This window comes from Castanea sativa, chromosome 1 (assembly GCF_040712315.1).
Source record: "Castanea sativa cultivar Marrone di Chiusa Pesio chromosome 1, ASM4071231v1".
Classification (NCBI taxonomy): Eukaryota; Viridiplantae; Streptophyta; class Magnoliopsida; order Fagales; family Fagaceae; genus Castanea; species Castanea sativa.
In genome coordinates this window covers 46,499,001-46,512,096 of record NC_134013.1, presented here as the reverse complement: position 1 = coordinate 46,512,096, position 13,096 = coordinate 46,499,001, and the positions used below count along the sequence as shown (strand labels likewise).

At 34.4% G+C, this 13,096-nt stretch overlaps 1 protein-coding gene across 1 annotated transcript; it reads left to right on the top strand.

Annotated features, from left to right (window-relative positions):
* The first annotated feature begins 412 nt into the window (after positions 1–412).
* Positions 413–3,135, top strand: LOC142605831 (nuclear transcription factor Y subunit C-10-like). The gene is made up of 7 exons (XM_075777265.1): positions 413–574; positions 670–763; positions 1,066–1,136; positions 2,088–2,291; positions 2,381–2,464; positions 2,612–2,704; positions 3,050–3,135. The coding sequence occupies exons 1-7, from the start codon at positions 413–415 to the stop codon at positions 3,050–3,052; spliced, it is 711 nt and encodes a 236-aa protein (XP_075633380.1). The 3' UTR covers positions 3,053–3,135.
* Positions 3,136–13,096: the final 9,961 nt, after the last annotated feature.

The following is a 13,096-nucleotide window of genomic DNA, read 5'->3' as shown; positions in this document are numbered from 1 at the left end:
AATTATGTCAAACTTAATGATAGTTGCTCTTGTTCACCTCATACTTATTGCTCATTGATTATTTTGCATCCCATGAAATTATGTAGGGTTTACGTTACATTATAACTGCCTCTCACATAAAGATAATCTCAAATACGGATCTCACATATGAGATCCACATTTATGTGAGAAGAAAAATACTTAAATATTATTAAAGCAATGTCACATCTCATATTAATAGTGAGTCTTATCATAAATTTAATTAATGAAACTCATTATTATGTGAAAATAAAGGCAATTGCACCCGGTATACCAAATACTTATCCTGTGAGAAGAAAGTGTAGTATCAAATGAACGAAATAATTTTCTCCGACATCTCCACTCCCCCAAAAAATTCCATTCTATACATCCTTATTTAAGACCCTCTCTTGACATGAAAAGTGTGGTCGAGAGACCAGAAATAGATTTGAATCAATCAATGGATTTGAATCGACCAATAGATTTCCCCTCAAGTCCATCTCCACAAGTGCACAGCTTCATGCCTGATATGCCTCCTTTTATGCTACCTGATCAGTGCCATCACGAAAACGAAAAGGTGAACTTCTTTTACTTTTGTGCTTAGATACTCGCCTTTCTCAACAACCTATTTAATTGGGCCATCATTTTTCTTAACTATTTTTTTTCTTAAAGGTTGCTGAAGAGGATTCATGTCTTATGCAAGTACATAAGAAGTTTTTAGAGTTGTTTTGGCGTCAACAAATGTTTGAGATTTATAATACTCCAGGTTCTTTACCATTTAAATTATTGATACCCACCTATACTTCTTTCCTCTTTTGTTTTTTTAATTACTAATTATCATCAATATATTAGAAGATCTATCATAATTTTCTTCTTTTTGTTTTTGGTGACGGATTACTTATACATGCGAAGTTTCAAAATAAGTCAATCTGATAACAAAAGGCACATATACATAATAATAATGTTTTATTCTTTTCTTTTGTGATGCTAAACATGTTTCTTGTTTAATAGAGGGCAATAATTTTACATGGCGGTTATTATATAATGATTTTTCATGATGCGTTTCAGTATTTAAGAGCCACCATCAACTACCTTTTTCGAGAATCAAAAAGATCATGAAATCCGATAGAGAAGTGAAGGTTTGCAATTTTTTTTATTTGTTTTATTTCTCACCTTTTTTAGGATATATATATATTGTCAAGATTGTTAATGGGAAAAGAATTACTTCCATTGAATCCTCCAATTCTCTCCATTCAAGTTAGTAATTGTCGATCTAAATCTTCATATGCTTGGAAATAAAATCTTAATTGAGTGTTACTGTTGCACATAAGTAGATCTGTGCTATACAGAATTGAAAAGAAACAAATAAAATAATATGTAATGAAAAAAAATCAATTTTCTTGTTATACATATGTACTTTGTAAAATGATGATTGGTGTGTAAATTTGTGTGCGTGTGTGTGTGTGTGTGGTAGGTGGTGTAATATTCCAAGAACAATGTTCCTCTTATATTACTAATAGCGTGTTCTGTGTATATATATATATTTCTTGAGAACTAGCAAAATAACTCATTATTCATTTATATGAGAGAAGAGAATGTTACTTTAAAGTACTAAGTTAATATCTTTTGACATAGAATAAAAATAGTTATCTTTACACACAGCGTTCATCTTCATAAATTCAATTTTCATCATTATATTTATAGACAAAATTTAAGTATGATTTTGTACGTATTTTACCTAGTTTCTTAATTAAATTCAACTATATAGTTGTATTGAATTCTATTGGCTAACTTAAAATGTATCACCTAATAAAGAATTGTATATATAATTGCTCCATTATACTTTACCATTAGAATTTGATAGGTGCCAATAACTTTGTGGTTTAGTGCCAATGTTGAGAGTTCTTCCTATGGAGAGATCTAGAATAAAATCTCTTTTATATATATGTATGATCAGCAAGCCTAATTATTACGAAAATAACAAACAGGCAAGCCCTCTAAATTGGCAAACTTGCATGGGTTTTGTGAGAACTTATAACATTTGTGTATGTTGTGGAGCTTCTTACTTTTTATGAAAAATGTATCACTAGATGGTCAGCGCAGACACTCCTATTGTGTTCTCCAAAGCCTGTGAGCTTTTCATTCTTGAGCTCACAGTTCGTGCGTGGCTGCAAACTGAAAAGTGTAGAAGGCGAACAATACAGCCTTTTGATATCGCCCGGGCCGTCAGGCTGGATGACCATCTTGATTTCTTGGTTGATGTCGCTCCATTGAATCAAGAGCATTACAATAAGGTGTTTCTCTTTCCTTAATTACTTTAATTTCTAAATATTTTGGATTTCAAGGAATATTGAATACTAACGTGCATGGTATGATTATTCAGGAAGAGGGTTCTGAAAAAGAATCAGAACAAACTGAATCTCTTACTGCTGAATCACTGAATCTTCCTATGATGACCAACGTTGGTGTGAGTAAAACAAACAGTATAATTTTAATTACTTGATTGATTGATCCTCTACATCCTTCAATTTTAATACCATATCATTGTGAGAAACTTGTGGTTAATGTAGTTTTGTGCATGATAACGCTTGTGCGATTGGTTTTTTGTATATAGGAATTGTTCATGACTAATCCAGAACTGTCTGGACCATATATGTTTGCACCATCAATGTCATGTGCTGAACTAGAGAATGATCCTCGTTCCAAGGTGAGAAATTTTGTTACATAAATGAATATTACATTGACATGTACATTTCAAGTATTATTTCCATTTTTCTAATTTCTAGAATGGATTGTGTTAGTCATACGAAATTTTTTAGTGCAATTTCATTATGTTATTCAAGGCGTTTGAGGCAAAATTTATCTTGTATATTTATCACTTAAGGGACATCAATGTTTGCTTTGTGGATCTGTTAGAATTTAGAATCTATGTGACCGTTATCTTGACATGTTTTCTTCCCAGTATTTCAAGGCAATATACTTACGCTTTTTTTTTGCCCCCCATTTTAACGTGGGTCAATATATAGTGAGAATCCCTATTGCGCTTTTGCAGTGACAAATCCGTGGAAAGCAAAGCAAAGCAAACTGTTGAACCTGATGCAAGAGAAGGTTACTGGATGGGAAAGAGGCATCTTAGCTCGTAGACACCACCATCTTATAGCAAATTAAATAAATGGATACATATTGATGCATGTTTGACTTTTTTATGGATGACAGTATAAGAACCTGTGCCAACTATTATTAAATATTTTGCAACAGAGCTCTTCCTTTTGTTAGATATATGCTTTTTAAATTTGATTTTTATGCTCTCCCATGAAAACCAATTCAGTACCATATGCATGTGATGCGTAGCTTGAAAGATATATGAGGCTTTGCAGAAAGAATTAGTGCGCCTATTTGGTGACTGGAGTGATGATTGAGATAATATATTATATTATCCAGAAACCTTTTTGTTGATTACAGGCATTTTATGAGAACATAAACAAAGAAAGACCTCAAGCTTAAGGATAGAAAACGACTTCAGTTCGGTTGTCCTTATATTGAAGCTCTATACATGAGTTACATATCCTGTTAGAAATTGTTTATAGAGACTTAGGGGTATGTTGGAGATCTGCTTATTTTATAAAACTGAATTTTTTTTGCTGAAAGTACTATAGATAAGGGTAAAAATTAGCTGAAATAGTACAGTGGGACCTATGAATAGTAGCAAAAAGTGTAGTGGGGTCTGCTTATTTTGCTGAAACTGAAAACTTTTTGTTGAAGGTACTGTACATAAAATTAAAAATTAGCTGAAATAATATAGTGAGACCCATGAATAGTATCAAAAAGTGTAGTGGGCCCATAAACAGTAGCAAAAATAAGCAGAATAGTAAAATAAGTTGACTTTTTAAGCTGGAGCCAAACACACTTACTGTACCAACAAATAAGTAACATAGAATTTTCCTTCTATGTCACAGCGTGTTCCTCCAACCAAATACACGGGAATGAAACTATGAATTTTTTTTTTTTGGGGTAAATATAATAAAATTGGAACATATAGAATCAGATTCATAATGATTGTCTTACCATCATATCAAGACACCCTGACTTGAAAAAAAAAAGTATTATATATAAATTTTAAAAAATTTATGATTTTTCTACCCTTAAAAAAATTGTCCCTAAATCATTTTAGGCCTAACAAAATTAAACTTTGGTCTCCTTAACAAGATATTAGGTCCTTTTAAAAAATAAGAAAAAGCCCAATTTTTATTTTTTATTGAACTGAAATTTGAAAGAGGTGTAGCTTGCAGTATTGATAATAAGACTATCATGTAATGATTTGATAATATGAAAACTTGAAGAAGAAAATTTTAAAACTTTATGCATTTGTATGTTGTTGTTGTTGTTGCTGTTGTTGTTGTTATTATTATTATTATTATTGATGGTGGATTAAATCAAGTTTCATTTGTCCATGATGGTCGTCCATGACCAAGCTATGTCCAAACTAGTTCATGAGAAATGAAGTCCAACAAAAGCATCATGGATATGAATAGGACCTGTCCATGAATATCATGATCATCCAAAGTAGCCTAGTCATCCATGTCATACAATGACAAGGACGACCATGATCTATTATTCAAGAATGTGAGGAGGATTCCCTGAAATCCACTACATTTTCTCCACTAATTACACATATCTCCCATGATGGTAGTTGATCCGAACAAGTAGACCCATTAAAAACTCTCTATAAAAAGGATCTGACCCCGTCAGCCCAAAGTATGTTTTACTATTAACTGATTCATCATCCTTGTGTTCTAGAGAGAAAACTGACTTAACCATCGAAGGGTCCTTGGCCAGCTCACCCCGGTCACCCTTGAGAGTCTTTTTTTTTCTCTCTTTTCAGGTCATTAAGTCATCATCGTAGCCTAGAGCATTCAGCCTACTAATTCTCGTGCATCATCAACTGGCACCATCTGTGGCGAGTAAGCAAAGTTTCTAAGTATTAACTGCCTTGCTTTCCAAGACAAAAAGGCTACATGATTTGGACTAGGTCGATGGCCACAAGTCTAGAACACCGGGAGAGTGGAAATGTCTCCAGTCATCCAAATTGTGTGCCAACACCATCGCCATCGTCCATCTAGCAACAACTGCAATCCATGGTAACTGCAATGGCGGACTTAGCGCATAAAACCAGGAGCTAACTAGAGAAGTCAATAGACAACGTCGACAGCGATGCGCCAAGGAACATGGGTAGAACTCAGAGAATGAAGGGGCGGAGAATGGCGTTGAAAGAGGAGATCAGTCCAGAGGTATCTTCACTTGAAGGGTGCCACATTTGGAGAGAGAAATGGATTAGATGAAGAAGGCCATGAAGTAGATGAAGGATTCCATGAGAAGAGCGAATCATGTTGGTGATCTCGTCTATAGAACTAACTTTCCCTTCATTGCGTCCATTACAAGTCATCCTCTGCACTCCAAGTTCAAAATGCTTACCTTGGATTCGTATGATGGAACGTGAGATCCTTGTGATCACATTGCCACGTTCAAGAGAACCATGCATCTCTAAGACGTTCCCAATGAAATCATATGCAGAGCCTTCCCTACTATGTTGAAAGGCCCTACCAGGGTATGGTTTGGTAAGCTACCATCAAATACCATAACTTTGTTCCAGGAGTTAAGTAAGTTGTTCATCAACAACTTCGTCAGAGGCCAAAGGTATAAGTGTTCCTCGTCCACCCTGTTATACATAGAGTAAGGAGAAAATGAGAGTTTTTAGACTTTCATCAGTCATTTTTATAGGGTAGCCCTGTTGGTAGACGAGATAAACGACAAAATCCTCTTAGTAGCCTTCTATAATGGAGTTACTTCGGATTTGTTCATCTATAAGTTGTATGACCAAGAACCACAGACGATGGTCGAGCTAATACACTCAGCCTAAAGTTTCATGAATGCTAAGGATGCGATTTTTGCCAAGGAAAAGAAGAAGGCTGAACGAGTGGAAGCTGGTTACGTACACCATCTAGAGTAAGGTCCTTGTCCAAAGAAGACCAAGACAGGAGAAAAAAGAGGTCAAGACGGCTAGAAAGCAGGATCGTCCTTAGAATGATATTCCAATTACACTTCTTTGAATTCCCCACTTGGCCAAGTGTTGATGCAAATCAAGGACAGCTCATCCTTGAAGTGGCCAGAGAAGATGAAATGAGATCCTAGCAAACGAAATAAAAGCAAGTATTGTTGTTTCCACTGAGATCGTGGGCATGACACAGACGAGTGTTACGACTTGAAATAGCAAATTGAAGTTCTCATTAAGCAGGGAAAGTTGAAGAATTTCCTTGGATGAGACAATAAGGATGAAAGGCAACCGTTGAAGGGCAAAGCAAAAGAACCAATGCGTCAACCACTTGGAGAAATAAGGGTTATTGTGGGAGGAATGTCAACCGGGAGTTCGTCCAAAGCTAAGAAGACTTACTTACGAGTAGTTCAGAATGTTCAACTCATTGGCCGCCCACCCAGGACGTCTAGAGTGGACGAGCCTTCTATTACTTTCACAGACAAAGATGTAAGGAGACTACATCATCCTCGTGACGATGCAACTGTTATCACTTTGACGATTGCAAACTACACAACAAGAAGAGTATTAGTAGATAATGAGATTTCTATTGATATCCTCTACTATCTGACCTTCCAACAAATAAGAGTTAGCAAGGAATTAACTATTGCTGAAAAAAAAACAACAAAAAAAATGCTCCTTGATGGCATATCTCTTTGATTTTATTTTAACCCATTTACCTTTATACCCTTCTCACTAAGTTATACACCCTTGGCCCTTCTCATTAAAAAGTCATGGAACTTGCTAAATTTCCCTTTTTTTTTTTTCCTTTGTCATGGCAATAAAATTAGTTGATCCTATATTTTACACAAAATAATAATGAAAAAAATTACTTAATATCATTTTACATCACCCAAAACCCTAAAATCACTACTATATTTTTTCGCTTCAATCTCTTGGCTTTTTTTTTTTTTTTTTTTTTTTGTAAATAATTATAGTTTTGAACTCTAGTTATTTGCTTCAAACTCAAATTTAAATACTTATATTAGAATAGAGAAAAACGTAGATTTAAATTTTTTTTTAAAAAAAGCAATCAAGGCATTGAAGTGTAGATACAATTATGTAGGTATATTTCCATATACTTTTAGATTTATTTAAAGAATCAAACTAAACGTGTAAACTTGATATATTTAGATTAATCGTTTACTTTGATTGTTAGAGTATATTATTATTATTTCTTATTTTAATGATAAGAAAGATATATTAAAAAAACAATTAGAAACTGAAAAAAAAAAAAAAAATCATATAATGGTTTTAAAATATGAACAAGAACGGGAAACATACCTACAAAATTGTATCTACACTTCAATGCCTTGATTGCTTCTTTTTTTTTTTTTTTTAATCTACATTTTTCTCTACAAAATTGTATCCTCTCGTCCATCTCCCGTCCTTGTGGCCTTCCATCCCCTATCCTGTCGTATTTCTTCTTGTCTTTCTCTCTTCCTGGACTTTTCTTTTTCGGCAAGCAACGCATCTTCTGCATTCATGTATTTAGTAGCCCTATAAAGTACTCCGACATGGTTTTTGGGTCGTTTTTGTACAAGGAAAACATAAACTTCCCTTTCTGTAACCCATTGGTGAATGCAGCCATGAGTATCTTGTTGCCAACTTCATCAATCGAGCGGACCTTCTTGTTGAAGCGGGTGATGTAAGACTTTAGTCTCTTATCTTCCCATTGCTTGGTATTCATCAGGCATGCAGTGGACTTCTTGTACCTATGCCCTCCGATAAAGTGCGAGGCGAATTGGGCGCTCAATTCCTTGAAGGTATTGATAGAGTTTGGCGTCAATCTACTGAACCATACTCATGTGAGACCTCTCAATGTAGTGGGAAAAGCTCGGCACATGATCTCGTCTGCTACGTGCATGAGGGTTTTTTCCAAATGATCCCTTGACTTATCGTAGGCCTTAACTTGTGGCATACGGAACTTCGGTGGAAGGGGGAATGAAGTGACGGGTGCAGTGAAGGGTGAATCCCCCTCCTGCTCCTTTTCTTGATTTTGGGGCTCGGTGTCCTTCTGGCGCAGCTGCTCTTCTAGGTCATGGTTTTGCTTGGTAAGGCATTCAACAGCTATGGCAAGAGTTTGAACTTGTCTCTCAAGGGTGGTGGTGCGTGGTTCGTCTCCTTAGTTATTGTTGGTGGTCGCTATCGAGTGAGTAAACACCATGCAACTTTTTGTTCGGGAAGTGGTAATATGGTTTATGTATTCCCTATAGACAACGCCAACTGATGATGCCAAAAATCGTCAGTTAGTTTCACGATCCTTATGTGCTTGAGACAAGACCTACACAACACAGTAAAAGAAGACCTCAAAAGAGTACCGATGTGGTACCGGCCAAATACCCTCCGAAGGTTAATTCAGAACTTTCGCAACTCTAGAGTGCCAGAGTTGGGGAGAATTATGCATACCTTGATCTCTGAGGGTTTTGGGTTTTTATAGTAGTGTAGAACCGACTTTGGTTTCTTGGCGAAGAAGGATATTTCCTTGTAGGCAAGATCCTCATAAATGCACATATTTTATGGGATCCTTTCCATATAGAGATTCTGTTGACTAGGGTTAATCGTGAAGCACAAGACATTTCCATTTGAAGTTCCTTTAGGACCAATTAAACCATGCAGGTGCCACGTGGCTTTGCCACCGTCCACTTTATATCCGTCTTCTTTCTCGTCTGTCCACCATAGGGAGTCTGTCCACTTGCAACTCGTTCCATCGTGTTGCTTCCTTCCTTTGACCGTCCATAACCTAGTATAGTCGCCCATGGTAGGTTTTTGTAAAATTAGACTGTCTACTTTAATTTTGTTCTCTTTAGTTGCCTCCTCACTCTATGGGTCTGTTGCCCTATTTCCCAGACGAACTCGTAGAGTGACGGTTTAACACAACCATTAGAAAATGCATTTTGATTTGATAGGCTAGCCTAGTGCCATTAATACAATAGGGGCTCATGGCATGTTTCTAGTGATTAATTGCTCATACCGAAGCGTCCTTTCGTCTTCCATGTTGTTTCCTCTAGTATATAATAATAAGTAAAACTGAGAGAAAATTCAATAAGATTTTAAATTAGAATTCAATTAGAGTTTAATTTTGTGCAATGTGTCTTATCTACTTTAAGTTACTAAGAGAAAATCCAATTAGATTTTAAATTGGAATTCAATTAGAGACTAATTTTGTGCCACATGCCCTATCTGATATAAGTTTTTAAATTTTTGTGTTAAGTGAGTTAATTCAATGTAAAAATTGGATTTCAGTTAGAGTTTGATTTCGTGACATGTGTCCCATTTAATCTAAGTTTTTTTAATTTTTGTGCCAAATGAGTTAATTTAGTGTAAAAAAACGAGAAGTCCTATATAAATAAACCATTAAAAAAAAAACATAATTTTTGAATGATTTTATATTTATGAGCCTTTTTTTATAACTAAAAATAATTCGAATTTATAAGTCATCTATATATATAGGTAAAGTTTAGAGAAAATCCATTTAGATTCTACAATTGAAGTCCAATTTTGCGTCATGTGTCCAAATTATTTATTTTTAGAGAGGGTTTTATTTTTCAATTTTGGAATAAAATGTGGGACCATATCTGTGAGGACAAAAGGTCCAGAGCTTTTTTTTGGGCCTTGGGCCTGATTCGAGGGTATTTACTTGTCCAAGAAGGGTTAGTGGTAGTAACGATACTGAACTTAAAAGCCCACAAGTAAACTATTGCGAAAGAGGCTAATGGAAATAGTTCGAAGAGGGGCAACTCCTCGGCTAGGTGAAGTGAAAATCAGATGGTACGTCTTGGTGATAAGAATGACATTCTAGAGGGTCTTGTGGATGAAGATGTGTTCAACAAGGGCACAGGGAGTAAGAACGAATGAGAAATATCTTAGAGAAAGCTGCCACCACCGCATTGAAGACCCTGCACCTACCTCTCTGGCCGCATTAATGAGGAAGTGATATCTAAACAGTGGTGATCAGCCTTACAGCTATAGTTTGAAGACTTCAGAAGGGCGGTGGATGAGACAAGTATCTAAATCGGTGATCTGATCCATACGTGGAGAATGGTATAAAAGGAAGAGAAAGGCATTAAGGGAAAGGGATCGGAGAGGAAAGAGAAAAAGACACTGTACACACCACTATCCTTAATTGTAATCTATCTTTAAAAGAGAAAAAAGCAATACCAATCGTTTACATAAACAGTTCATTGCATGTGAATTGGGATCTAGCTCAGCATCTTCGTTATCCAATATCCATAGAACCTAGATTTCAAGCCCACTCTCTACAAATTTTATTGTATTGGGCTTTTTGGGCATGTCCCCTTCATACTGTTGGGTTTGGGCGCAAATTGTGACCTTACAATATCATAAATATTTATTCAAGTGAGTTATTGTGTACAAAAACCAAAGAGTCTAGAATTAATGAACATAAAAATATTTAAAAAATGGACAATTTACATTTTCTACTTAATAACATTCTTACAAGACTTTTTAAAGAGTTAAAAAAAATATAAAAGAATGACTATCAATAATATTTAAATTATATATGTAAGAATTATACTATGTATCTTAATGTATATTTTTTAAGTATATTCATACATGTGCATGGAGTTACAAGCTAGTTTGTTATTACGTGAGGCAAAGCATTATTGCAATATTATAGGATTGTACTCTTAAAATACTAAATAATTACAATCCAATTAAAAAAAGCAAGTAACTGAAATAATATCAAAACAATAGTAATTAATATACATTTAAGAACAAATTTTGGTTATAAAATTGGTTGTAGCCAATGGTTACAACTCCATTCAATTTATTTTTATTGTTTGTGAATTTTGACAAATCCACCATTCGATTACATTTATTTTTTTTATATCCCTTTTGCTTGCAATTTTTTTTCTTTTAGAAGATTGAAAATCAATAACTAAGTAATCAATTAAATATTTAATTTTCAAGTTTTTGTAGATTTAAATTATGCATAAAAAATAACTCAATGAATCTACTAGTAAATAACATCTGATTGGTATAAAATTTAATATGTGTGTTAAGAATATAAAAACCAAGTAATGCAACGGTTATATTTTCAAAATATGTAACTAATTTAATTTTTTAGTAAGTGTTGTAGTCAATGACTATAACTAAATTTGTAACCAAACTTTATTTTACATTCAAATATTGAGACATGCTAAAATATAATCTAATCATAAATAATTAAGTTATATAATTAAATTTTCTGAAAATCCTAAACTCATATTAAGAGATACTATTGCGAGTTACAAAAAGCAATCAGCCATGCAATATTGGGCTATAAGTCTTTAAAAATGTTTGTTAATTGTTATGGTCCAAAAAAGAAAAAAACACTAACCACAAGGACTAACCGAGTAAATAACCAAAAATTAAGGGTAAGTTGGGATTGGGGATGTGTACAAGTAATTCAGGGGTGGAATCAGGATTCGAATGGGGGCAAAGCTTAAAACAATTTTTTTTTTTTTTATGAAAATAAAAATTAACATCTATTTCATATTCAACAAAATACTACATATAAAATAAATGTTTCTTAAAACATTTGATATTATAAAAATGTCAACAAAGTATAACATATAAAATAAATATTTCTTAAACATTTTAACTTATTTATCAAAATAGAACTTAACGATATTTCAAACGATATCTGAAAAAATTTATATATTTAAGGGCAAATTTTTTTTCTTTTTGTATACTAGTTTTTTTTAAAAACTTAATTGGGGGCTTTTTTCTCTTGGCGGGGGGAGGGGGCGGCGGCAGTCTAAAAGAAGGTCAAGATCTGTGTGCTTGTAAACCAAACATATATTTGAGATTGGTTGTGGACTTGTGGGTCCTGGGGGGGGGGCGGCGGCGGTCTAAAAGAAGGTCAAGATCTGTGTGCTTGTAAAACCAAACATATATTTGAGATTGGTTGTGGACTTGTGGGTCAAAGACTCACATGCCTAGAAAGAAAGAAAGAAAGCAAGCAAGCAGACAACTGAGAAAGTGAGAAGGGGGAAAGGGAGATTAGAGCTGCTGGAAGTTATGGGAATGGGCAGTTTGGGAAGAAGGAAATAACTGAAAGAAAATTCTTCCCAAAATCACCCATTCTTATTATTTCCAGTGGTTCCTCCCTTTCCCTTTCATCTCTACACCCTTTTTTTTTTTTTTTGATAGGAATCTTCTGTTCTGTTGTATAATCAACTTGAGGTACAATTTTTTTTTTTTTCCATTTATTATTTTTTAAAAGTCTGTCAAGCTTCATTTTTTTTTTTTTTTTTTTTGCTTGAGAGGTTCAGGATATTTCATTAAACGACATTATCGCACCTAGCAACGTCTGAAAAATCGAAATCTTCTTAAAGAAATTTGCCTTATTCAAATCCAATAAATACTGCCCTAGTTTTGGATAGGTTTGGCAGAGCAGAGCTTAGAGCTTGGATGACCACACCGAAGGGACAGACTGTAGCAGCGAATTCTATAGCTTACAGCAGCAATATAGCTTCAGCCTCTTCAGCATCAGACCCCATATCTTCAAGCAAACTTGAAGAAAAGTCTGTCAAGTATATCTTATCTTATTTTTTTACCATTTTTGGTGGGTATGACGAAATATTCGTCAATTTTTTAAAAATAAAATTATTTATTAACCCTTGATATTATGGGGCAGTTCAGTTCGGAATATTTGAGGTGTTCGGGAAAAGGGCGAGTTGAAGTGAGGAAACTCGTCTGGGAATTAGACGAGTCATGGGGTCTAGGTGGCGAGTTGGTTGAGTTATTGAGCTGCCCCCGTCAAATCGGTTCTTCTTGTACCTCTTCTTTGTTGGATGAAAGTCAGTTTGGATTTGTTCACGGTTTTGAGTTTTCCATCGTCATTGAAAACAGCAATCTTAATTCTCAACAGGAGTAGATATATTCAGTTTGTTTCATTTTAAACCTCTTTTATTTTTATTTTTTTATTTTTTAATTAGATAATTACCGAGGAGGAGATTGTGCGTCTCAACTTGTTGAATTACAAAAATTCAGCAAAAACTATTG